Below are 25,769 nucleotides of genomic sequence, written 5' to 3'. Positions count from 1 at the left end.
CCAATCTGACGGGTGCAAAGTACTTCATGGTTGCTTTATTTTTCTAATTTTATTCTCAGAGCCAAAGTTGAGCACTTTTCAAGAGCTCATTGGCTATATGCTTTTCCTTCTTGTATCTTTTTGCCCTGTTGTCTATTGGGTTGGTTATCTATTTATAACAGAGTTTGAGTGAGCCTGATTGTTAGTTACTCAGTCCTGTCCAACTCTTTGTGATCCCATGTAATGTAACCCACCAGGCTCCTCCATCCATGGAATTCTCCAGGCAAGAATATTGGAGTGGGTTGCCATTTCCTTCTTCAGGGGATCTTCCTAACCCAAGGATTGAACCTGGGTCTCCAGCATTGCAGGCAGACTCTTTACCATCTGAGCCACCAGGGAAGCCCATATAACAAAGTTTAGAAGCTCTTGAAATATTGGTTATTAACTGTCTGCCTATTATATGCACAATAATATGTTTCCAGTAAGTAAGTCAGTGTTAGTCGCTCAGTCGTGCCTGATTCTTTGCGACCCCATGGACTGCAGCCCACCAGGCTCCTCTGTCCGTGAGATTTTCCAGGCAAGGATACTGGAATGGGTTGCCATGTCCTTCTCCAGGGGATCTTCCCAACCCAGGGATGGAACTCAGGTCTCCTGCACTGCAGGCAGATTCTTTATGGACTGAGCTACAAGGGAAGCCCATTATGTTTCCAAGTGTATTGTATATAGTATCTTTTGCCATATGACACAAATTAACTTTTACCTAGTTGATTATATTTACACAAATCAATAAGTGTAAATTTTGAATGTTCATATATTTGAAACAGTTGTTTCAAGACTAAGGGATACAGCCTTGCTGTGGGCTCAGAAAAACACCTGTGCATCACATTCTATTGAGAAGAAATGATTAAGGCCAAGTGCAGAGGATCGTGTTCTGTGCAGGGTACACTGTGAGGATATGAGTCAGCTCCTCGTGCTGGTGAGCATGAGACACTCCAGCCAGGGTCCTGGCAGGAGATAGGTGACCCACTCCAAAAGGTGGATAAGATGCTGAATGAAGGGGTTGTTTACAGAGGGGAAGGCCAAAAGATAGAGGGGAACAAAAGTCCCTGATGCTGGGAAAGATTGAAGGCAGGGGGAGAAGGGGACGACAGAGGATGAGATGTTGGATGGCATCCCCGACTCGATGGACCTGAGTTTGAGTAAACTCCGGGAGTTGGTTATGGACAGGGAGGCCTGGCATGCTGCGGTCCATGGGGTCACAAAGAGTCACACACGACTGGGCAGCCCAATAACAACGACGATTACTACCACACGGGTCTGGGGCACGTGCTTTGGGTATTTACATCAGGATCCAGGTCACGTCCATACACTGCAGTTGATGGACACATCTTTTAAGACTCTTTGAATCCTTCTGTTTTCTGATCTGATCTTTGTGGACAAAACTCGGTTGTTGGTCCTATAGAGTTTCTCCTAGTGAGAGTGGAACATCTATGGAAAAGTAAGTTGAGGATAGCTCTAAAAGTATTTTTACCATTTGATTCTGCATTTCTCTCATGGGGCTCTAGTCTGTAGAGATCCAATGCAAATATATAAGGACATATGTTGAAGGGGGTCTCTGGCAGCAGGTTGTAAGAAAGAAAGAAAGTGAAGTCACTGAGTTGTGTCCAACTCTTTGCGAGCCCCTGGACTGTAGCCCACCCGGCTCCTCCATCCATGGAATTTTCTAGGCAAGAGTACTGGAATGGGTGGCCATTGCCTTCTCCAGGGGATCTTCCCGACCCAGGGATCGAACTTGGGTCTCCCACATTACGGGCAGGCGCTTTATTGTCTGAGCCACCAGGGAAGCACAGGTTGTAGAAGAAAAAACAAAAACTGGTGACAGTGGACACGCCCACTAATGGGGATGGTGGCTGAGGCCACCATCACACAAGGGATGTAACTGAGCCATCAGAGAGAGTGAGTGAAGTCTTCATATATTGACCTGGAAGCAAGTCGTTGAGTCATGCTTATAGTATAATCCCATTTTGTTAAAAACAACAAAAATGCATAAATATGAATATGTGTATAAATATCTGTACATGTTTGTATTGTATAGAAAAGTGTGGACATATGTGTTCATTGTAGGGGTTCATTTTAAGTACTTCTGGGGATCTTTTGGGGTCACCAGTGAAGAGGAGGGACAATCATTAGCCTTTGGTTCATGTTGTTATGCTGGTTTATGGGGCACATGACATTTCTGTCTCTAAGAAAATGTTCTGGCACAACATTTCAAAGTGCAAAGATGGCTACTGGGAAAAAAAAATGAAACCTTATGGGCCTTTGGGAGGGGAAAATGACTTCATGAGACCTCCAGTCAGCCAAGTTCATTTTACTTAACAGTTATTTCATGTTTCTTTTTTAATAGAAAGAAACCAAAGGAATGATCTCATTGAAAGTAATTCCCAACCAGCAAAATCGGCTTCCAGCACTGCAAGTAGGTGGCAGCATTTTCTCTGTTGCGATGATGGCAGGATTCAGACCCACGATGTTCTCAGAATTTGACTGAATGATGTGATTCTAATCAGTGGAGCTGCCTAGTACTCTCTGAGCCAAATTGACACATGTTGCAGACTGGCAGGCCTTTGCTGCATATCCTGCACGTGAGAGCAAAGGCCCATCTCCTGATTCTGCAACCCCCCTTCACACACAGCACATCATGGCTTAGGAGGGAAATCGCTTGTGCAGGGCCCTGGCAGATGAACTTTGACAAAAATCACTCTGAAGTTTCCGTTCCAGGTTACTTAATGTGTGATGGTATAATTTTCTTGTCAAGTAAACTTTTTAAGATTGAAGTTTTGGTATACATGAACACATAGACAACAAAGTACACAAATCGTAAGTATAAAACCAGATGAATTTTCGAAAACTTAACACACCCATGTGACCAGCACCCTGAGAGTCCCCATCCCCATTTCCAGTCTGCCAACCCTGACTTCTGACTCCAGAGATGAGTTTTGCCCCTTTTGGGAATTTGTGTAAATTGACTCACACAGTACGAATCCTTTAGTGTCTCGTTTTGTTCACTGGGTGTGAAGTCTGTGCTGTAGCAACTGATGATTCCTTCCTTTTTTTGTTTGTTTGTTTGAATTATTTTTATTTTTTTAAAATTTTAATTGGAGGCTAATTATTTTACAATATTGTGGTGATTTTTGCCATACATTCACATGAATCAGCCACGGGTGTACATGTGATTCCTTCTTATTCACTTCTCATATGAACATGCTCTTGAGGGCCTTCTGCAATTCCAGCTTTTTGGTTCTTACAAAAAAACAAAAAACAGTGCTGCCATGAACCTCATTGTATCTGAGTTTCAGTGCATTTCTGACGAGTTGTGGAGCATGTTCAACTGTGGTGATGTTGCCCAATTGTTTTCCAAGGTAGCTGTACCATTTTCCATTCCCGGCTTCCAGTTCCAGCTCCACTGCATCCTCGCTGAGAGTTCTCTGGCATTTTTCCCCTTCCTTTTGGCCATTGTGTTGGTGGTGTTACAATTTTCTCTCTTCTGGGAAGTGGCGTCTTCTCTCGTTTTTTAGTCGGCCTGAATTTCATGAATCTTCAGAGAACCAGTGTCGCCTCTCTTGATCCTTTCAACTCTATTTTTCTGTTTCATTGCTTTCTGCTCCTTCCTGCTTTTTTTATTTCTTTGGGTTGGATTTACACTCCTGATCTTCCTCTCCGAGATAGCTGGTATTAAGTTCTGACCTAATAGCTTCTTCCAGTCTTTTTTTGCTTCCGTGTATAAAGAAATACTAAATTTCAAGCATAGTAGGTTTTGTTTTTATTTGATAATCAAACACATTTTATTTGCTTGATTTGCTTTGATTTGAAATGATCTCATTTTATGTGATATCAGCAGCAAGACTTGGGGCACGTTGATAAAAGTAGCTGCTTTGTACTCCAGGATGGACAGCTGAGTCCCAGTAACCACACAGCATCTTTGCCTCCCTGCTGTCTATGCAGTGCAGACCCTGCTTATTTACAGCCAAACTTTCCACTAATGCAGCGTCCCTCATCTGCTTTTTCAGATGTTCATGCGCGCACAGTTTGACTATGATCCCAGAAAGGACAACCTAATCCCTTGCAAGGAGGCGGGACTGAAGTTCATCACGGGGGACGTCATCCAGATCATCAACAAGGATGACAGCAACTGGTGGCAGGGCCGGGTAGAAGGCTCATCCCAGGAGTCAGCGGGCCTGATCCCCTCCCCTGAGCTGCAGGAATGGTGAGCCATTGATGGACGAGGACCCACTCCCACCACAGAGAACTGCCCAGCTTCCACAATCTGTCATGCTGTGTATCCTTTCTGTTGCTCAATGGGGCCAACCTCGCAGTTTTCCTAGCACAATGGGCAGGGGGCAGGGGCAATGATGCCCTTACGAGCTTGACTGGCTATTTTATGGCTAAAGGAGCCTGACTAGTTCTCCCTGCATCCACGGATCTCTGTGGCCACAAATGCTTTCCCTCAGCTTGCAAAGCAGGCCGTGTCACTGGGACTCAATCCCCCCTCCCCCAGCGCCCTTCAGAGCCATGATCTTCTGAGTCCTGCAGAAAAAGTGAAAGTGAAGTCGCTCAGTCGTGTCCAACTCTTTGCAACCCCATGGACTGTAGCCCACCAGGCTCCTCCATCCATGGGATTCTCCAGGCAAGAGGACTGGAGTGGGTGGCCATTGTCTTCTCCAGAGGATCTTTCTGACCCAGGGATCGAACCTGGGTCTCCCACATTATAGGCAGACTCTGAGCCCTGCTGAAAACAGTCAAATTTTAAGGATGTGTCCATTATGCACATTTGTGGTACATAGAAAAGGTTATCCCTGTCCCCAAGTCGGATTGCCATCCCTATCAAAACACCTGTAACATTTTTCACCAATGTAGAGCAATCCTGAAACTTATTTGGAACTACACACACACACAAAAACCCTGAGTTGCCAACGCAATCTTAAGAAAAAAGAACAAAGCTGGAGTTAGCACATTCCCTGACTTCAGAGTATACTACAAAGCTACAGTCGTCAAAAGAGCATAGCCCTACACCACTATATTTAAAATGGATAACCAACAAGGGCCTACTGTATAGCACATTGAACTCTGCTCAATGTCATGTGGCAGCTGGATAGGAGGGGAGTTTGGGGGAGAATGGATACACATATACAGATGGCTAAGTCCCTTTGCTGTCCACCTGAAACTATCACAATATTGTTAATTGGCTATACCCTGATATAAAATAAAAAGTTTAAAAAATAGCATAGTAGTGGCACAAGAACAGACACACAGACCAATGGAATGGAACAGAGAGCCCAGAAATAAACACATGTACTTAACATCAATTAACCTATGACAGAGGAGGTAAGAATATACAAAGGATGAAAGACAGTGTCTTCAGTAAGTGGTGCTAGGAAAACTGGACAACTACATTTACTTTACAAAATACAATTAGAATATTTTTTCACACCATTTACAAAAAGAAAAGGGATTAAAGACCGAAGTGTTAGACTGCTGCTACTGCTGCTGCTAAGTCGCTTCAGTCATGTCCAACTCTGTGCGACCCCATAGATAGCAGCCCACCAGGCTCCGCCATCCCTTGGATTCTCCAGGCAAGAATACTGGAGTGGGTTGCCATTTCCTTCTCCAATGCATGACAGTGAAAAGTGAAAGTGAAGTCGCTTAGTCATGCCCGACCCTCAGTGACGCCATGGACTACAGCCTACCGGGCTCCTCCGTCCATGGGATTTTCCAGGCAAGAGTACTGGAGTGGGGTGCCATCACCCTCTCCAGTGTTAGACTAGAAAGTATAAAACCACAAGAAACACTGGCTGCACCGTGTGGCTTGCAGGATCTTAGTTGCTCAACCATGCGTTGAACCCACACTCTTGACAGTGAAAATGCAGACCTCTAAGCACTGCATTGCCAGGGGATTTGCTATATTCCATTTAAAGTTATAAAATAATGGCTGTATATCCCTATACTATATAATACATCCTTGTAGCTTATTTATTTTATGCATAGCAGTTTTTGTATTGATACCTCTTAATCCTCTACGCCTATATTGCCCCTCCCTCTTCTTTTTCCTCAGTGGTAACCACGAGTTTGTCCTCCGTATCTGTGAGTCTGTTCGTTTTGTCTTATTCATTCATTTGTTTTATATTTTAGATTTCACATACAAGTGATAACTTAGAGTTTTGTTTTTCTCTGAGTTTTCACTAAGCCTAATACTCTCCAGGCCCATCCATGTTATTGTAATTGGAAGAGTTTCATTCTTTTTATTAATGGCTGAGTAATATTCCTCTGTGTGTATGCTCACACGCATATATGCACATGTTACATCTTTATCCATTCATCTGTTGGTGGACGTGTAGGTTGTTTCCACGTCTTGGCTATTGTAAATAATGCCTTGAGGGAAAAGGCTGGAGGCAGATGGTTCTAGGGGTTTCGTGTAGAAGGACCGCACAGGCAAGTGACCCAGGGCTTTTGCACCAAGAAGCCACCAATGTCCTCTGTTGTCTCTTCCCTCCAGGCGAGTGGCGAGTGGGGCCCATTCTGCTCCAAGTGAGGCCCCTAGCTGCAGCCCCTTTGGGAAAAAGAAGAAGTACAAAGACAAGTACCTGGCGAAGCACAGCGCAAGTACGCTCCCTGACTCGCCGCTGTTCCTGGTCTCCTGTGACCACATCCCTCTACCCGGTTCCACACAGTCATGGCATGTGGGAGGAAGGCTGCTCATCACGCTTTCCCCCCAAGGATCCACCCTGACCACCTTCCAGACCTTTCTCAATATATCAGCCGACATCAGTATGACCCAGTGCAGGGTTTGAGCCACCTCAGACAGCGGCCTATTTTCCTGAACTAACTCTGACTGTGTTCTTTACCTGCTGTGGGCACAAGCAGGTTGTAGATAAGAAAGGAAAAATCATCCATGACTGAGCTACTGTCTGTTAAATGCCTCCTTCCTGCGGGGAGCACTTTCAAGAAAGGAGCAAATCACAGGACCTGAAAGCACCTGCCAAGTCAGGAGTCTCTATGGAGCCACAGAGGGCAGTTGTGTGACATGGGAGGCAGCAGGATCAGAGTCAGGATGACACATCCCCTGAGACAAAGGCCAGTACAGGCGGTACTGGGGAGATGACAGTGGTGGGGATGATAGCTGGGGCCAAAAGCTTACAGAAAATTTGAGTGCAAAGAACTGACTGACAGCCATGTTGAGTTTCAATGGCAGGGGGATTGGGAAAACCAAGACATAGACCCCAAGGAAGGGCACCCACCACCAAGGGTCAGTCCCACCCGCAGTTGACCCCACCAGTGTACGAGCCTGTCTGGCTGATCTCAGCCTGTCCGGTTTGCCCAGCTCTGGGATGACCTTGGCTTGCTTTTCTTTGTCCCTAGTTTTTGACCAGTTGGATGTTGTTTCCTACGAGGAAGTGGTTCGGCTGCCTGCGTTCAAGAGGAAGACCCTGGTTCTCATCGGTATCTTCTTGTTGCTTTGCTACCGGACACGATATTTCTGTTTGTGTTCCCCTGCCTGCAGGATGTACCCTCTCTCGATTGCCTCCCTGCCTGGAGGATGTTACCTACCTCCATGCCTTCTCCCCACTCTGTTCCTCCAAAAAAAGTAGGGGGCAGTGAGGAAGAAATGGAAGTGAGAAATTGGGTGTCTTGGGCCTCCATATGGAGCAGATTTAAGAGTTTACTGAGTCCTTACCAGGACTCATCTTGGTTCACGTTGCTAGAGAGGGTAAACCTGATACAGTTTTCAGCAACTAATTCTTTTAGGTGGTTTATCTGTCTGGCCAGCAGTAGGGATGCTCTAGGCCTATGCTTGGCATTCTCCAGAAAAGGATTCAGAGCTCTTTGAAATGGAGCAAATCCTCCCTGTCTCTAGAGGAAAAAGATTAGTTGGTTAGAGGATCTGTTTAAACTTGCAGAAACAGCCTGGTCCATTCATTTGGGGGGAGTCTAAGAAGGCAAATAGCCTTCAGAAAGAAACTGAAAATGCCCTGTGGTAGCCAGCTCCTATGTGCAAATTACAGCTGTGTTCTGAATTGTCATCAGGACACCAGGCCTTGAAACCCTTGATCCTCCTGACCCAAGCCCTTCAGAAGCCCATGCTCTTTGTTTTGACCTGTCACTGATCGTGGGCTCTGAGAGATGAAAACCCATGTGTTAGTCCTCTTTCTAGCCCTGTCTTTGTCTCTGGGGAAAGAAATGGAAGCATTGATCTGCATGCCTGTCTCCTCTGTCCACGCAGGAGCCAGCGGGGTGGGCCGCAGCCACATCAAGAGTGCCCTGCTCAGCCAGAACCCGGACAAGTTTGCATACCCTGCCCCGTGTGAGTAGCTCAGGGGCCTGAGGGCCATGGTTCCATAGTGGTCTGTCTTTTTGTGATTTTTTTTTCCTTCTTGGCCATGCCGCGTAGCTGGGGATATCCCAATCTCCCTGGCTGGGACTGAACCCACGCTTTGGCAGCAAAGACATAGAGCCCTAACCACTAGACGGCCAGGGAAGTCCCTTCTTTGTGATTTTTTTCCCCCAAACATTTGATGATCAAAAGAAAAGATCATTTGGAAAGATACAGATTTGTCCCCAGAATTGCTGCAACTAACAAAGTAGTTATGCTGTTGGTCAGCCTAAGAGACAAAGCGACACTTAGGGTCATTCAATAACTTAAAATGCAAACTGAGTTCGCGAGAGTGGGTGAAAAAGGTAAGGAGAAGTTGGGTCAAAGAAGGGAGACTTTCAGTGCACTTCCCAGAAATCCAGACTCTATATAGCCTGCAGATCGGTTTTATTTATTTATTTTTAAAATTTTTTCACAACACTGCATGGCACGTGGGATCTTAGTTCCCTGACTAGGGTTCAAACCTGTGCTCCAGCCTGCATTGGAGGGTGGAGTCTTAACCACTGGACTGCCTGTGAAGTCTCTGCAGATCTGCTCTGCAAAGATTTCCAGCTTCTGTGTCCCTGGGGTTGGTGTTGGAGAGAGAGGCAACTTTATGACGGCAGGAGGATGGTCGCTCACTCTGGAGCACTTAAAACGTGTTCCCAGCCTGCTTCATTTTCTTGAGTCAGGCCCTGAGTGTCCTGAATAAGAAAGTGAAGTCGCTCAGTCGTATCTGACTCTTGGTGACCCCCATGGACTGTAGCCCACTCGGTTTCTCCAGCCATGGAATTTTCTAAGCAAGAATACTGGAGTGGGTGGCCCTTGCCTTCTCCAGGGGATCTTCCGGACCCAGGGATCGAACCCAGGACTCCCATTTTGCGGGCAGATGCTTCACCATCTGAACCACCAGGGAAGCCCTTAGAAGACTCCCTGAATCAGAAGCCCCTGCACTAAAGGCAGCTGGGGTGGTGGTGGCGACGCCAGGGTCTGCGCCCCTGGGAGCTGTGGAGGGGGGCCCCCGAGTGGCTCAGGGATTGATCAGGGTTCTCGGGGTGCAGATACGACACGGCCGGCCAGGAAGAGCGAAGAAGATGGCAAGGAATATCACTTCATCTCCACGGAGGAGATGACACGGAGCATCTCCGCCAACGAGTTCTTGGAGTTTGGCAGCTACCAGGGCAACATGTTTGGCACCAAGTTCGAGACTGTGCACCAGATTCACAAGCAGGACAAGGTTGCCATCCTGGACATCGAGCCTCAGGTGGGTCAGCGGGGAAGGCCGGAGCAGATGAGAGCATGGTGCTGAAGAGCACAGCTCGGGGGGACCTGCAGGATGTGCACCTCAGCTTCATGGGCTGTCACTGGGGTCACCAGGAGGAAGAGCTGGACCAGCCATGTCGGAGATAGTCCTGGCCTTGGTGAGGCCCTAAGATGCTGATTGCCAGGGGTCTGCTGTGACCACTGACTCTTTTTCCCCTCTCTTCTCCCTCCCTCCACTCCGTTTTTTTCCCAGACCCTGAAGATCGTTCGGACGGCAGAACTTTCACCTTTCATTGTGTTCATTGCACCCACTGACCAAGGCACTCAGGTGGGAATGTAGGGTCTGTGCAGGGGGGCGGGAGACCCGACAGATGTTGGCAGGGTGCTGGCAGACCTCAACATCTTGGCTGCTGCTGTCTTCCTGCCCTTGAGGCCAAGAGGACAGAGCAGATGCATCCAGTCTGTTCAGTTCAGTTGCTTAGTCATGTCTGACTCTTGGCAACCCCATGGACCACAGCACGCCAAGCCTCCCTGTCCATCACCAACTCCCGGGGTCTACCCAAACTCCTGTCCATCAAGTCGGTGATGCCATCTAACCATCTCATCCTCTGTTGTCCCCTTCTCCTCCTGCCTTCAGTCTTTCCCAGCATCAGGGTCTTTTCCAGTGAGTCAGCTCTTCGCATCAGGTGGCCAAAGTATTGGAGTTTCTGTTCAATGGGGAGTTGTTAACCCACTAGCCAGGCCGTTGTTCCAGAAGCACAGAGATGGATGGTGGGCTTAAGAGGGGCAAATATGGGGGACAGGGACCCTGGACATATGTGGCCCTAGGCCCACAGGGGTCATGCTGTGGGGAGGGGTGACCGTGTAGAGAAGCCTCCTGGGTCCCTAGGGCCAACGAGCTCCAAACCCCGCTGCAGACACTTTGCTTTTCACTGAACGCATCTGTGGAGACCTTCCTGGGCCTTTCTCAGGAGCTGTGGTCTCCTGTTGTGTGGATTTAGCAGAATTATTTAGTTCCCTAGGGATTCCCTACCGGCTCAAATGGTAAAGCGTCTGCCCGCAATGAGGGAGACCAGGGTTCAATCGCTGGGTCAGGAAGATCCCTTGGAGAAGGCAATGGCCACCCACTCCAGTAATCTTGCCTAGAAACTTTCATGGATGGAGGAGCCTGGTGGGCTACAGTCCATGGGGTCGCAAAGAGTTGGATACGAGTGAGTGACTTCACTGTAGTTCCCTCACTGCCTTCTTGACGGCTGTTTAGGTTTAAAACTTTTAATAGCATCAATACAACAATCAATGATTCTGTGCGTGTGCCTCCCATGTGCAAATCTGTCTGTGGGAGATTGCAGGCAGGGTCGTGTTGGGAATTTTGGATGTGGCAGGGGACTTGCCCCCGTGTTTCAGGAGCATGTCCTGCACTTTTATCTTTGGAGTCTGTTGAATGGTGAAGTGGAACCTCATTGAACTTGGGTGTTTGACTGGAAGCAGTAAAGCATCTTGTCTAGACTCCCGAGGGCCAGGTCTGTCCGTTTTTCTCTGAACTACCTGGTCAGCTCCTGAGCTTATTTTTGTTCGGTCACTGGCCTTATCAATTTCTGGGAACTCTGTGTGAGGGTCATTAGCCCTTAATAGTATCAGTTGCAACCCCCCCTCAATTTGGCCTTTTAGTGTTTATTGGGCTTCCCTGGTGGCTCAGCTGGAAAAGAATCTGCCCGCAATGCAGGAAACCTGGGTTCGATTCCTGGGTTGGGAAGATCCCCTGGAGAAAGGAAAGGCTACCCACTCCAGTATTCTGGCCTGGAGAATTCCATGGACTGTATAGTCCATGGGGTTGCCAAGACTCGGACACAACTGAGTGACTTGCACTTTGCCTTTCACTTTCATGTTTATTGCTACTGAGACGTCTTCAGGGAGCACTTCTGCACACCCCAGCCAATTAACATTCTCAGGCAAGGGCTTCAGGGTTTTAGGCTTTTTGTTTTTTTTTTCAATGAATGAAAGTCGCCCAGTCGTGTCCGACTCTTTACAATCCCATGGACTGTAGCTCACCAGGCTCCTCCATCCATGGGATTTCCCAGGCAAGAATACTGGAGTGGGTTGTCATTTCCTTCTCAAGGGGATCTTCCTGATCCAGGGATTGAACCAGAGTCTCCTGCATTGCAGGCAGATTCTTTACCATCTAAGCCACCAGGGAAGCCCTTAGGCTTTTCAGCATGTGATTCAAAGTTGGGTGGTGGGCATGGCAATCAAGGCCTTCACTTGAACCGCCCTGGGCCTCCCGGGCAGAGCACACGCAGCCTGCTCCATCCACGGGCCTCTCCCTTCTCTCCTCCACAGACGGACGCCCTGCAGCAGCTGCAGAAGGACTCGGAGGCCATCCGCAGCCAGTATGCACACTACTTTGACCTCTCGCTGGTCAATAACAGCGTTGAGGAAACCCTGAAGACATTGCAAGAAGCATTTGACCAGGCGTGCCGTTCCCCCCAGTGGGTGCCTGTTTCCTGGGTTTACTAAGCTTTGCAGCATAGTGGGGAGTGACCGGGGGCCCCTGTTCAGCCTTTGGAAGGCCACCCCGCCTTGCTCTTTTAAGACCACAGGCTCGCTAGCTTTGTGTCAGCTTCTAGCTCTCTGCAACTCTCCTCCTCATGAGGCCGGTGGGTGTCTTGTCTTGTTCACATTTCTGAAGGGCTGGGCTGATTTCCCGACAGAGCAGGATTTCCAAAGTATCCCTGCACACTGGGGGCCAGAAGCACTCAGCCAAGGCAGCTGCTAATCACAGCTGGTGCCCATAGGGAGGAAAAGCAATGGACCCCCTGACCCTCTGAAGCCTGCACCCCTTTTACCTTTGGTCACACCGGGCATTTCATGTGTCTTTGAAGAAAGCATTTGTCACTGCAACTTTCTACTCTGCCAAATCAAACAGCTGTGCAATAGGATGGGTCTGCTCTAGGGAAACCCTCAAAAGCAATAAAGGTATTGCTGTTAAAATGCCAGTGAGCTTGTGCCTTTTAACTCTCTGGTTCCCAGCCACGCCCCAAGCCCCTGGGATGCGGAGATACCTCTCCCGTGTTCTGAAGTCTCTCTCAAGCTTGCGACGGCCTTAAGCCTAGAGGTCAGGCTCAACCAGATTTCTGGGTGCAGGTGGCAGTGTCTATGTGCACATGAACACATGTGTGTGGTGTACAAAGACGCGCTGGGAGCCAAAGTGTAAGTGGACTGACTCTACCTTCTGATCCGGGGCTGGGGGGGGCGGGGCGCGGGGGGAACGTGCTCTGAACTGCTTTGCTTCCACTTGCTTTGGACTTGATTTTGATACACCTACCAGATGTTTTCTTTTCCTCCTGAAAGCTACTCCCTTTTAGCTTTCTCTTGCATTCTGGACACCCATACCGACTGCCTGGGTAAAGGTGACATCCCCAGAATAAACTCCTCCATTGGCTCCCAGGAACCCAGGTGCAGCTGTACCCTCAAGACTTACATGAGGCTGGTGTCCATGTACAGGCACCTGAAAGTGTCTTACCCTGGATGGGAACCCACCATGGGCGCTTCTGGAGGCATTATGTCCTGGCATGCGTAGGGCAGGGGAAAGCCAGCCTTGGGATGGCGTGTCTAGGTGGCTCTCAAGGGTCCCAAGGCAGTGGAGGCCAACAGAAACCATCATTGGGAACGTGGCCCTGACCCTCGCTGCATTCACATGCCCCTCCCCACCACTCCACATACTGTTTTTGGTTCCAAATCACCTCTCTAGCCATCAACACAAGCTTCAGCAGCTCCTGGCGTGGCTGTCTGAGCCCAGATGTGTCTGCAGCTGCCTAAGTGACCCCTTGTCCCCCACATCCCGCCTGCCACAAACATGGAGAACCTTTCTCCTCTCTGCGATTGTGGAGATCACCGAATTGGGGAAGATTCTTCGGTTATCTCGTGTCTTGAAGATGCCAGAGTATCTGATCCCATGCCAGGCCCCAAGGGAAATGTTACCAGACACAGAAAAAGGTAACCACATATCCAGGAAAAGCACCACATTTCCACTAGGACATAAAAGATCTCTACATTTTTAACTGCCATGTCTTTTTTTGTTGTTGTTCTGCTAACTTGTAGATCAACAATTAAGAAAAATCCAACAGGAATACTTAAAAAACTTCAGAAGGAAATTTAATCAGTAAAAATTACAACCTTCTCCCAGAAGGGAAAGGAACGGAGGAGTAAAACAAAGCCTGGAGGAATGGTTTTTTTGGGGGGGTACTGAGCTCACAAACACAACTAGCCAGGTGGAGCCAGGCACCTGAGGTGGTTGTGTATATGTACAAGCTGTGAAGTGTACACAGGGGAGGGCATGGAAAGAGCGCACAAGACAAGCGTGCCAGAGCCCTCAGCCAGGCCTCCACCTGGAAAGGAAATCCAGGTGACTGAGGGAACTCTTGACATGAGACTGCTGTCCTCAGCACACTGGCAAAAAAAATTATTCCCTCAATAACATGGTTCAGTTCTGGTTTTTGTTTTTTTTTTTCACTTGCTCTAGACCATTTTGTGGAACCGCCTTTTTCTGTTTAGAAACTTTTTGGATGAGGGAAGTGGAGAAGCCAACTGGGAGAGGCCCAGGATCATCAGCTGGCCCCAGGAAACAGCCGTGGGTGGGCACTGGGCAGCGCTGGGTCTGCAGGGGAGGTGCTGTGAGTCTCCTGGGCGGAGCAGCAGACGACGCCCAGTCTACCCCCTTCACCAGGGTCCTTACAACAGGACGAGATGGGGCGGCCGTGCCAGGAGGCGTCGGCAAGGGCTCTGTGGGCTGCTCCCACGTGCTGGCCTCTCCGCCCTTCTGGGGACCTCGGGTCCCCTCCCTCAAGGACCAACGGAGCTCCAGGTTCACAATAAGGCTTTGATGGCTCCTCCCACCTGGACGCTGTGCCACACGTGGCCGCCCCTACTCGGAGACTATTTCCGCTTTGATTTTCTTCTTCTTCTTCTTCTTGGTGCTGTCACTGTCCTGGGAGGAAGAGCAAGCATCTCGTAAGCACTGCCACTTTCCCAGTCCCACCCCGTCGGGGTCACTAGAAGGTGATGCTCATGACTCGGATGTCCTGGGTGACATCAATCTTGCGCATTGCCGTCCTGAGTTTTTCACCGATGCCTTCGCCTTCACATACCCCAGCTCCGCAGCCTCCCAACCCACCACGCACGGAATCCTGAGCCGATGCTAGGAAACCTGGGCCCATCCCATCGTCCCTCCCAGGCAGTGGGCAATGCCTTCCCCTCAGGGACCCAGGGGGGCCCGGGTCCTGGGCCTGCCTGCACACACCCCAGCTCCTGGCTTCTCCGCAGCAGCTTTGGCCTTCTCCTTCTTTTTCTTCTTCTTTTCCTTCTTGACCACCTGTGGAGCCGCCGGGGATGTGTCCTCACTCTCGCTCTCTCGCTTCCGCTAAGGTGGAGACCACAGATGCACATTAGATCCGAGACCAACGTGGACAAGAACGTTTTCAGTGAGTCACAAAAGGTGGGGAGCCAGCCCGCCAAGAGGATCCTGATGGGACCCGACAGGAAGTTTGTGAAAACCCCTGAAGGGGCCTGGTTTAGCAAGCATTCAGAGACTGTCATGCCTGAAAGCCAGGAAGCCGGGGGCACAGCCAGAGTGCCAGGGCAACACAGAAAGGCCGCCTCCTCCCTGGGGTGCTCCAGGGAGCCCTCAGAGGGGGCAGGTGGGTCAGGAACCCAACCTGCCAGGTTCACGGCAGGCTCTTTTCAGGAAATTCGGTGCCACCCACAGAAACAGACAAGCCACTGTGCCATCTGATGCCAGCGGCTCCCAGCCCTGAAGCCACCACGTGCACAGGTGTTCGCTGGCCTTCTGCTGAGTTCTGCCTGGCCTCGAGTATCCCCGTCTCGATTCCAACATGCTCCTGCCACCCGTTGACCCCACTCTGTTCCACAGCTGTGGCCTGAGCTCAGCTGGCAGCCCAGGCCAGTCTAACCCCCAGGCCCACAGAACCCCCAACAGACACAACACACCAGCAGCTGGTGCGGCTGGGTGGAGTGTTGCAAAGCCAGCACAGCACACCACTCACCTTTGGGGTTTTCACTACCTCAGCAACTACCGGCGTGGCTTTGACTGCTTTGGGTGGCACGTCTTTCTTGGCAGAATTGCTACGAGAGGAGCAGAAGCAAAGGGTAAGGGTCACGGACCTGCTGTCCTCAAAGGCCCGGCTGCACAAAGGCATATCCGGCCAGTCGAAAGCCACTGTAGGAATACTGATGCTGGACAGAAGAGCTCACCACTGCCACTTGCAGCCTGACTCTGTCTAGAGTCCCACAAGCCAGGCTGGCAAGGGATAACCATTGGCTGCGTGGGGCCCAATGCCCTGACCTGCCCGGGGCAGCCAGGGTTCAGTGCCAGCCCCCAAGGCGAGTCCCAACAGCCCTTCCCTGAGCACATTTCCTCCATTACTGGCTCCGTACTCATTGGAAGGACTGATGTTGAAGCTGAAACTCCCAACAATCTGGCCACCTGATGTGAAGAGCTGACTCATTTGAAAAGACCCTGATGCTGGGAAAGATTGAAGTCGGGAGGAGAAGGGGACAACAGAGGATGAGATGGTTGGATGGCATCACCAACTCAACGGACATGAGTTTCAGCAAGCTCTGGGAGTTGGTGATGGACAGGGAGGCCTGGCGTGCTGCAGTCCATGAGGCTGCAAAGAGTCAGACATGACTGAACAACTGAACTGAACTGAACTAAGTTGAGGTCCTCACCAGAGTGGACAGGAGGCGGCATCCAGCACTTGGAGCTCCATGCCCTTCCCTCCTCCCTTGCCATCAAGGAACCGAGGCAGGCCCCCTATCCACTGCGGGGCTGGCCAACAGCCACCCTCACCTGTAGTCGACGTACTCTTGCGTCCAGGTGGCAGGTGTGCTGTCGGTGGGCTTGCCGTGCTTGTCCAAAAGGCCCTGCTTGATCATCAGCTTCTTCTGACTCGCCTAGAGGACCGACAGGGTGTCCAGATTACAACAGTGTCGATGCAAAGCAGGTATCATAACCACACACACACATAGCAGAGCACTCAGAACTCACCCTCTCTTCCACGGGTGCAGACATGGGACTTTCAAAGGGCTTGCTGTATTCCTGGGAGCCTTTGCAGTCTCATTTGTACCACCTGCCATTGCAGTGGCCCCAGATGCTTCCCTCCCCACTTCACCTCAATATCTCACATCGTGTATTTCCACTGGAGTGGCTCAAGCAGAGATCCCTTGCCCCGATTCCCTGACCAGGCCAAAGCCCTCATGGTGGACTTGAGGTGCCAGGGGCCTTGTCACACCCCTTCACAGGGCCCTCAACTATGCTGAAAGTCACCATCCCGTAGTGCAAGTGGACTGAGGTCCATCTACGATCCCCTTAGCCTAAAGATCCTCAGGTCCAAGTGAGGCACATTTCTAACCAGCACCGACTTCCCAGGGCCCGGCACAATGCCAGGACATGGCAGTGGTGACACACCAAGAGCTGCTCGAGTATTCAACAAAGCAAAATACAATGCTGCACAGGGCACAGGCCCAGTCCCACTTACTTACTTTTGGCCCTAAACCCCATTTCCGAGGGTAAGTGTCTCTCTCCATGATAACTCTCTTGATCTTGGCTACAATGCCGTGGTCGCAGGTGGAGATCACTGCTGTGGTCATCAATGCAATTGCTGCAGGTGTTGGAAAGAGATAAAAGGAAAGACTTGATAACCCGTGAGGCCAAATGCCGCTGTTTTATTCAAGTTTTACAAACTTCTTGAAAACTTGTAAGCTTGGACGTCCCTGGTGGTCCAGTGGTGAAGAATTCACCTTCCAATACACAGGACACAGGTTCGATTCCAAGTTGGGGAACTCAGATCCCACATGCCACAGGGCACCTACTCAGGGGTGCCACAAGCAGTGAGACCACGCACAACCAGAGAAGCCCACATAGCACAATGAAAGATCCTGTGTGCCGCCACTAACACCCAACACAGCCAAACAGATAGATGATTTTTTAGAAAACAATCTCATTGTTGAAATAAAACTCTTAAGCTCTACTGCCTTGAGGTTTCCACTGCGGAGAGTTGCATATGGAGAAAATTCACCATCAGGGGAAGACAGCCTGTGAAATCATGTTCACTTATCAAGTGCAAAAAAATACTGATACTGATCACACTCATCAAAACCTATGCTTTGGACGTCCTCAGAGGAGACTTCTTAAGTATTCAACTGGCCAAAAGTTCACGTTTTTCAGTTACATGTCTCAGAAAAATCCAAATCCATTTTTTGGCCAGGCCAATACATCCAAAGCTCTTTAATGTGTATTATTTACACCAGGAATAAAGTGTGTCATCAGGATCCCTTTCCAGCTGTGCACAATCAAGGTGGCCACAGAGTGGCCAGTAGCCAGAGGGGAAGGGCCACCTCGATAACAAATCCCAAAGACATACATGTCATGCTTGGAGCTCAGACAGGGACAATCCAACAGTAGCTAAAGTTGTGCAAGTTAGCATTGCACAGAGAGGGAGCAGACTGAAGGCTCCACAGTTACCACCTTTATTCCCCATCTGTTGATGATTTCTTCTCTCACTGGAGAGCTAAACCACTGAGACAAGGCTCCTAACAGCAGCTGGCGGGACAAGAGGAAACCCCGCTGACCCCTTCTCACACATGCCTGTCCGAACTGGACCTTTGTGCTGTGACCACCCCACAGACCCCAAGGAACACAGGGATTTATTCGGTCACCCCGAGGAAGCCAGGCCTCGGGCACCCCCTCCAAGGGAGTCTGGCTGTGATGGTGCAGAGCGGACAAGGGCTGCTTGCCTCTTACCCATGCAGATTGCCTCCCCTTTGGTGGTGATGACCACGATCTCCTGATTGACCTCAATGCCATCCTCGTAGCGCAGGACACCTGGGAGCATGATCTTTGCCCCATAGCAGATGGCGTTCACCTGGCAGGATGGCAGCACCGTGAGTGCCCCCGTCACAGGGCGGCCCCTGCCCTCTGCCCCACCCCACACTGGGCCAGAGTGGGTCAGGGGGCCAAGCGAGCACCCCCTACCCGTGCCAGAGGCCCAACAGCATCCACAGCCTGCCATGCAACTTGGATCACAGCCGCCACCCACCACAGGTTGATTCAGAAATGTAACCAGGGCTGAAGTCGCTACTCCTGTCCAGAGTTTACCTGTTCTCTATTTCTCAGCATGAAGGGAAAACACCCTAACAGAGCTAGGTAATAACTACCTTCCCAGGTCATATTCCTAGGTAATAATTACATCGCCAAAGGAATGCACAAGCAACACTGCCAAGGCATGCTGAACCAATGCTACACGTTTTGACATGTCCTTTACGGACCCAGAGATACATGTCAAGGCCAACTCTCCCTGAGTCTGCCCACACTTGAGGTGTCCAATCCACCCTGAGGGTCTTGTCTTCACTCGCCATATTTCTCCCCTCCCTTGAAATTCCCCCAGAAGCCACTAATTTGACCCTATCAAAAGGGAATCACATTCTCGTTGTTTGTCTTGTGTACTTTTTTCTCTATCATTATAGGAGCAGATGGTGGTATGCCTCTTCAGTTTTTTGTCTTTTATTATAAACTCTAACATCTATACAGTCAAACATGCATATAGTTTAAGATCTGAGTATGAATGAACAAGCTCAAATTATTAAATATATAAATGATTACTTTCTATGAGATTATTTAGTATGCATACTAAGAAAAAAGGCTTGATAATCTCCGCAATGTTTTAGGTTTTATGGCCTCAAATTGGGATTTATTTCAACAAAGCTTTTAATGGAGATTCCGAAAGGAGAACTAGCCAACTCTCTGATCTCAATCTTTTATCCCCATCAAAACAACTTTTTCTAGCAATAGTTTAAAAAAAAACCCAAGGTGTCTTAGGCACATGCAAAACTACCAGTTTACGGGAAGAGCAAATTTTATGTACCACTAACAGTCTATTTCTTGAACCAAGCTACTTACTCTAAATGTTTAATGGAATTAGGCCCAATATTAAACTTTTACTTTTTATTTGGTTTTCACTTAATAAAGTTAATCATAAATACTTCCATTAACAAAAATAAATTAATCCAGTGTCCAATATACAAAACCAGAGAAAAAGAAAAGAAACCCCAAGGAAAATAGCGGTTGTAAGATCACAAAATCCTATTTTATCTCTTTAAATAGAATGAAATTTTCAGGCCATGGACCACATCTCCTCTCCTGAGCTCCCATTTTGTGCAAACAGAACTTACTGCACTGTCTTTCATGACTAGCCGTTTATGAGACGTCAACAGCTTTTCCAAAGGGTAAACAACTCGCCGCAGGTAACTCTCATCCTTGTGGTTGTCATACAGCCATTGGGCATCAAGCACGTCATGCATCGTCACCATGTGGTCCTGGGAAGTAGCCACACATGAAAATTAATCAAGTGCCATTGTACTCCCAATAGGAAATGGACCTCACACTTCCAAACACTGAATCAGTTTTGTCTCGTCTGCTAGTCCAAACTCATTAATCTTTGGTCTGTTTTCAGTCACCTCTGTAACTGGTGGTCTAGTAAACCTAAGCAGGCATATCTGTAGGCTAGGGAGCAAACGAATAGAGTAACAGTCTCCATCCACACACACCCCAGCCTGTGTTTTAATGTCCCAAAGTTTAATTAACAGAACAGGGAAGCTGCCCTGGACTGAACTCAACACTTTGGAAACTGCCTTTTCTGAGATGGGAAGTAGGTAGAGTTCCACCAAGGACTGGAAGATCTAAGTATCAGCCGGCTTTAAGGAAAAAAAACAAAAAACCAAAAAACTCCCACCTATGACATACCTTTTCACTCATGACTCCAGAACGAACCCTCCGGAGTTCCTGCATCTGACCACCAACTCCCAACAACAAACCAAGGTGAACACACAGCGTCCGAATGTAAGTGCCAGCCTCACAACTCACCCAGAAGATTCCTAAAACACACGCACACACAAAAGTAGCACATATTTTCCTAAGTAAACACATGAAAGAAAGAAAAGAAAGTGAAGTCACTCAGTTGTGTCCAACTCTGCGACCCCATGGATTGTAGCCCACCAGGCTCCTCCATCCATAGAATTTTCTAGGCAAGAGTACTAGAGTGGGTGGCCATTTCCTTCTCCAGAGGATCTTCCAGACCCAGGGATTGAACCTGGGTCTCCCATGTTGCAGGCAGAACACTTTACCGTCTGAGCCACCAGGGAATCCCTTAGGGAGAAAGGTATTGAGTATGATGTTTGCTTTAAGTCTTTCTTTATGGATACCTGTATCAGGTTGAGGAATTATTCTTCTATGCTTAACTCATTGAATAGTTTTTATTATAAAAGGGTGGGCTTCCGTGGGGGCTCAGATGGTAAAGTGTCTGCCTGCAATGTGGGAGAGACCTGGGTTCGATCCCTGGCTCAGGAAGATCCCCTGGAGAAGGCAATGGCCACCCACTCCAGTACTTTGCCTAGAAAATTCCATGGATGGAGGAGCCTGGTGGGCTACAGTCCATGGGGTCGCAAAGAGTTGGACACAACTGAGCGACTTCACTTTCTTTAAGTAAACACATGACCAGGTGAGAAACCCAGTTATTCTCTACCTGCAGCAGCGAAACTGGAGATGACACAGGCCACAACTACCCCATACGCTCAAGGCAGCTACTTTTTCCAGACTCTGATTCTGGAAAATTCATTTGACACCAGAGTTCTCTGTGTCAGCTCGGCGCCCCACAGGCCTGAGGACCCACCTAATCGTCTTTCAGGGTCATACTCAATCATTTTGCTCTCGTAGATGGTTCTGACTCGGAGTTGCCTTTTTACCGCAGCAATGAGTGGGGGTCGCTGGAATAAGGCACCTGTCAGGGTTTCTAGGGCCTGGGAAGAAACACAAACGAAATTGCTCTTACTGCATGGACTCTTAAAGACGATCAAAGGGCAGATTTGAGGAGTTTAAGGGCATAAGTGACACACAGAAGTTCTCTTGCAATCACTAAAAGGGCCTTTCAATTTTTGATTCCTTCTGCAACTCCACACGGGTGGCTCAGGACTGATCAGAAGCCTCTCCTCAGAAGGGACATGAGCAGAAGTGTCTCTGCCGTCTGCAGTCACCTGCCCAGGTTGGCCCAGTGGCTCAGGTGGGTTCCCTCCAATGACAGACTCACCCTGGAAAGCTGAGTCCCCCCTTCGATAGCATTGTGCAGCCGGACAATCCCCACATACTCTTTGCCTGTAAAATGACAAGAGTAGTCAGGTGTGGCCGCCGAGTTTGCTGTTATTTCCTATATGCTTGTATCACTCGTAATCTTGTGCAGCCACGGAAAGCAGGAAAATTTCTATCAAATTTGCAGTAAGACAGATTTCAGGGTGCAGATGTAGGAAAGGAACAAAGACCCTAATGTCGTAGGTTCAATTCTCAACATGCTGAGAAGGACAAGAACACCTGTGGACAGTCTGCCTGGAGGGCACCTTGCAAGGCCAAATAGAATTTTCCCTGATGACAACAAGGAAGCATTATTTTAGGCAGAAGCTGCAGGGTATTTCGAGGAGCCTGAAGTGACAGGCCTGCAGCCAGACTTGGACTCAGCTCTGCCTCAGGGCTAGAAGCAGATCCACTTGGCTCCACATGTTTATCAAAAGCACCCAGAACTCCCAACAAGGCAGCCTCATCAGGATCTGGCAGAAAACAGAAGGCACATACCAAGCCAGAGTATCCCTTGCTTCTGTTTTTTTTTTTTTGTTTGTTTGTAAGATTTTACCAACGTAAGAAATCACTTCTGAAAATCACATGCAGAAGGGCAAGGAAACACAGAAAGCCTTCCCATCTTCAAGTTGCCCCGTCCTTCCTCCCACTCTGATTTACCTGCGCTCTGCTGTGATTTCACCAAGCGAGTGGCTCGTTCGATGCACACTATTAAACAACCAGTCACCTTGGGATCCAGGGTTCCACTGTGTCCCGTCTTCTCGACCCGAAGTATTCGCCGGATCCAGGCTACCACCTCATGGGAAGAGGGGTTGGAGGGCTTGTCAAGGTTAATAAAACCTGTCCTAGATTGGGAAAGAAATTACTGTATCATCATCTCTGGGCCTCGGATGAAAATTAAATTTGCAGAGTAAAAACCAAGTGTTGACCATGGGCACAGGTTATCATATATATCGAGGGCATGTCACACCTCCTTGAATAACTGATGTGAAAGGGTCATTGTGCAAAGAAGTGTGAACAGTGCTTGCTCCCAACATACTTACCTGATGTAGTCCCCAATCTCCCTCTTCAGAGGATTTGAACCACAAGGAAGAGGTGTGTAATGTGTTGTCCTTACATTTAGCTTATCAAAATTCTAGAAAGCAATGATACAACACAAAATAAGCAATAAATCATTAACACGTAGAAAATTAAGTCAGGACCACTACGAACCATGATAAGGCGACCCTTTGGGTTCCTGTTTTGGATCTTGCTCCTGTATTTCCATTATCTGCTGTGACAGACTGCTAAGCCCCACCACATGCTGGAGAAATTACCCAAGTAAGAAGACAAATTTGCTCCCTCCTCCAGAAAGACCTCCAGGGGTCCTACAAACAAATGTGGCTTCACTGCACAGGCTTATGCGTAAAATACAGACTAGTTTTGATTTTTTTCAGGGACCAAAGGTAGCCAGCTGGAGGATGACTGGCAACACCTGACCAGCTCACTCCTGCCTTCGACGCTCCCATTCCACTCCTTATATTTGCTTCTCCTCGCTCTTTCCAAGCTTCCACCACCAGTCTGAAAACGCTCCCTTCAGTGCAAGTTCATTAGCTTCATGTTGGTACTTCCAACAAGCAGCATGTTTCTCCCACCTTTAGATTTTACATTCCATGATGGTAGGACTATTGCCAACATGATTTACTGGCAGGTAAAAATAAGAGAACCAGATGCTATCTAAATGGCAGACACATCTGGCCAAGCAGAAATTCAACTGCATTGAATTATATAAACAAATCTCATATTTAATCTCCTATTTAGTGGTTGATTCAAATTTTCTAGGCAAGAATACTGGAGTGGGTGGCCATTTCCTTCTTCAGGGGATCTTCCTGACCCAAGGATCAAACCCGGGTCTCCCGCATAGTGGGCAGACACTTTACTGTCTGAGCCACCAGAGAATCCTGTCTTTCAGTAAACTTACCTCCTAATCTCATAGCTGGCACCCATTATGTCAGTATCAAAATTTTAACTCTATTCATTACTGAACTACTTTATAAAAAACCCAACACAATAGTCAATAACTTCTAGAGTACGTGACACATGCTGGGCACTTCGGCACGTTTCATGGATCATCTCCTGCAACCCTCAGTGGGCCTTCTGAAAGAGCAGGTATTATCTGCCAGGAGCCTCAGAGAGGTCAAGATTAGCCTAAGGTCACACAGTGCCTGACCCAAAGGGGTCTAGCATCGAAACCTATGCTGTAAAGCATGTATTACTCCACAAACCAGTAAATGTCTGTAAAGTGAAGCTAAGTACAGAAATTGAGAATTGTTTATAAAATTTGATAGCAGTCTCACATTGTTGCAAAATTTACCTGTATTCCACAAGTGTTGGGTACACTGGAAATTAAGAAAAACAAAAAAAACAACTCGGGTCTTCATCTGAACTACCTTGAGGAACACTGATTTAGGCAGCCTCACCTAGCCTTGCCTAAGTCCAGGATCCATTCTTAATCAACAGTGTAAAAGCCAGACGTTGAGGTGATGCAAAACACATACCTTTAGCAACAGGGGCCACTGAGACGTGTCCAACTGAGCCACTCTGGATTCAGGTTTGATGAGAAATTCTTCAGCATGTTGTATTTCCTTCCAGAGGACAGAAACACAACTTGTTAAGACTCCCCACTTGAATCTGAACCCTTCTATTACAACCACCAAAGTCTACGCCTGTGCAATTAAAAACAAGGTGTCTATGCCTGTTCACTGAGATCTCCATAGGAAAGAGAAAAAATAAACGAAGAATTGAGAAAAATAAGAGAAGTGGCACCAAGATGGGAATAGCCAATTTAAGAGAAAAGAGGGATAGTGGGTCTGATAGGAAAGACAATTTCAGGGAAAGCAGTCACTGTGGGCAACACCATTTAGCAAAGTGTGCCTGACAGCAGAGACCTAGGCTGGATGGAGCTTTATAGTTTCCATCTCACGACCGCACGCGATGACATCCCATTCCTTCAAAATCTTTAGAAACAGTTCTTTTCTGCAATCTGGCCTCTAAGAAACCTTTCTTTTGAGTCGGAGCAGAGTAAAAATATTCCTACTCACCGCCACAGCCTCCTCTGGTAATGACTTCCGCTCCTTTTTCTTCTTATGTTTCTTCGGCAAAATAAGGACTTAAAAAACACACACAAGAATTGGGAGTTTTCCCCGAAAATCAAGGCGATCGAGTTGAAAATAGAGGACGCGTCAGGGAAGCTGAAAAACGGCCATCTGGTATAGGCTCGTGGGGAAAGCGAGGGGGGTCAGGCCAGTGCCCGGAGCGGCCGGGCGGGCTTGCGATAGCAGGCGCACGTGTCCCCCTCCAGCCCGGTTCACCACGTGGCCGCGCGGGGCTGAAAGGCCCTCAGCCCGCAAGTTCCGTCAGGGACCGTCCGACGGTCCTCGAGGGCTTGGGGCCCCTAGAACTTCTTTTTCGCCTAGGAGCTCCGCGCCCGCCCGAGCCCCTCGGCCCCTTCTCTTTCCTTCCTTGTGCGGCGCTGACCACGGCGGCAGAACGGGGGAGCGCGACCCAGGCCCCGTCGGCGGGAGGCCTGGGCCTCATGGTCACGTCACCGCGGGGGCCTCTCAATCTCTCGCCCTCACCCCGTGGAGCCAAGGCCAAGCGACAAGGTCGGCGGGAGGCGCGGCGGCTGGAGCCAGCGGACAGTTCTGACCTCGATGTCCGCCACCCCCCACCCCCGGCTGCCCCCGTCGGAGGTCGCGACCCGGGCCCGGCCGGCCAACCACCGGAGAACCGCCCTCACCTTCCGCGTCCGCCATGTTGCCCCGCTGAGCTCGCGAGCCGCGTGGGCCACCGCCGCCGAGGAAGCGCCTGCAGGCTCCCGCCGCCGTCAGGCTGCGCCGCTAAGCCCCGCCCACCTGTGCGCCGCCCCGTGCGTGTCGTGCAGAGAGGCGGGGC

The 25,769-nt window shown here is 49.1% G+C and overlaps 2 protein-coding genes and 1 non-coding gene across 3 annotated transcripts in view; 1 reads left to right on the top strand and 2 right to left on the bottom strand.

Moving 5' to 3' along the window:
* The window catches only part of MPP1 (MAGUK p55 scaffold protein 1), a 32,948-nt gene extending 20,312 nt beyond the window's left edge, over positions 1-12,636 (top strand). The window contains exons 5-12 of the mRNA XM_006060857.4: positions 2,384-2,452; positions 4,044-4,240; positions 6,527-6,633; positions 7,390-7,470; positions 8,252-8,332; positions 9,442-9,644; positions 9,897-9,971; positions 11,981-12,636. Coding sequence (XP_006060919.1) covers positions 2,384-2,452; positions 4,044-4,240; positions 6,527-6,633; positions 7,390-7,470; positions 8,252-8,332; positions 9,442-9,644; positions 9,897-9,971; positions 11,981-12,157 — 990 coding nt within the window. The 3' untranslated portion in view covers positions 12,158-12,636. The remainder of the gene's footprint in view (positions 1-2,383; positions 2,453-4,043; positions 4,241-6,526; positions 6,634-7,389; positions 7,471-8,251; positions 8,333-9,441; positions 9,645-9,896; positions 9,972-11,980) is intronic.
* A 1,134-nt stretch (positions 12,637-13,770) lies between these two features.
* On the bottom strand, positions 13,771-25,769 carry DKC1 (dyskerin pseudouridine synthase 1). Its single transcript, XM_006060860.4, has 15 exons — positions 25,615-25,769; positions 24,917-24,984; positions 24,374-24,460; positions 22,880-22,971; positions 22,497-22,681; positions 21,799-21,863; positions 21,385-21,511; positions 20,460-20,590; positions 19,889-20,032; positions 18,462-18,582; positions 17,201-17,319; positions 16,509-16,612; positions 15,703-15,781; positions 14,940-15,059; positions 13,771-14,627 (listed from the first exon to the last, which is right to left on the bottom strand). Exons 1-15 carry the CDS (start codon positions 25,628-25,630, stop codon positions 14,565-14,567), a joined length of 1,521 nt encoding a protein of 506 aa, XP_006060922.2. The 5' UTR covers positions 25,631-25,769; the 3' UTR covers positions 13,771-14,564.
* On the bottom strand, positions 20,211-20,342 carry LOC112582408. Its single transcript, XR_003106945.1, has one exon. It is a non-coding gene; the product is annotated as a small nucleolar RNA SNORA36 family (small nucleolar RNA).

The sequence above is a fragment of the Bubalus bubalis genome, chromosome X (genome assembly GCF_019923935.1).
Source record: "Bubalus bubalis isolate 160015118507 breed Murrah chromosome X, NDDB_SH_1, whole genome shotgun sequence".
NCBI classification, from domain to species: domain Eukaryota; kingdom Metazoa; phylum Chordata; class Mammalia; order Artiodactyla; family Bovidae; genus Bubalus; species Bubalus bubalis.
The sequence above is the reverse complement of the archived record's forward strand: the minus strand, read 5'-3'. Positions and strand labels throughout refer to the sequence as shown.

Coding starts and splice junctions, on each gene's coding strand:
- DKC1 (XM_006060860.4), bottom strand. Junction 22,682..22,879: donor GAGATTGGGGACTACATCAG/GTAAGTATGTTG, acceptor TTCCCAATCTAG/GACAGGTTTTATTAACCTTG. Junction 21,512..21,798: donor GGGGGACTCAGCTTTCCAGG/GTGAGTCTGTCA, acceptor GTTTCTTCCCAG/GCCCTAGAAACCCTGACAGG.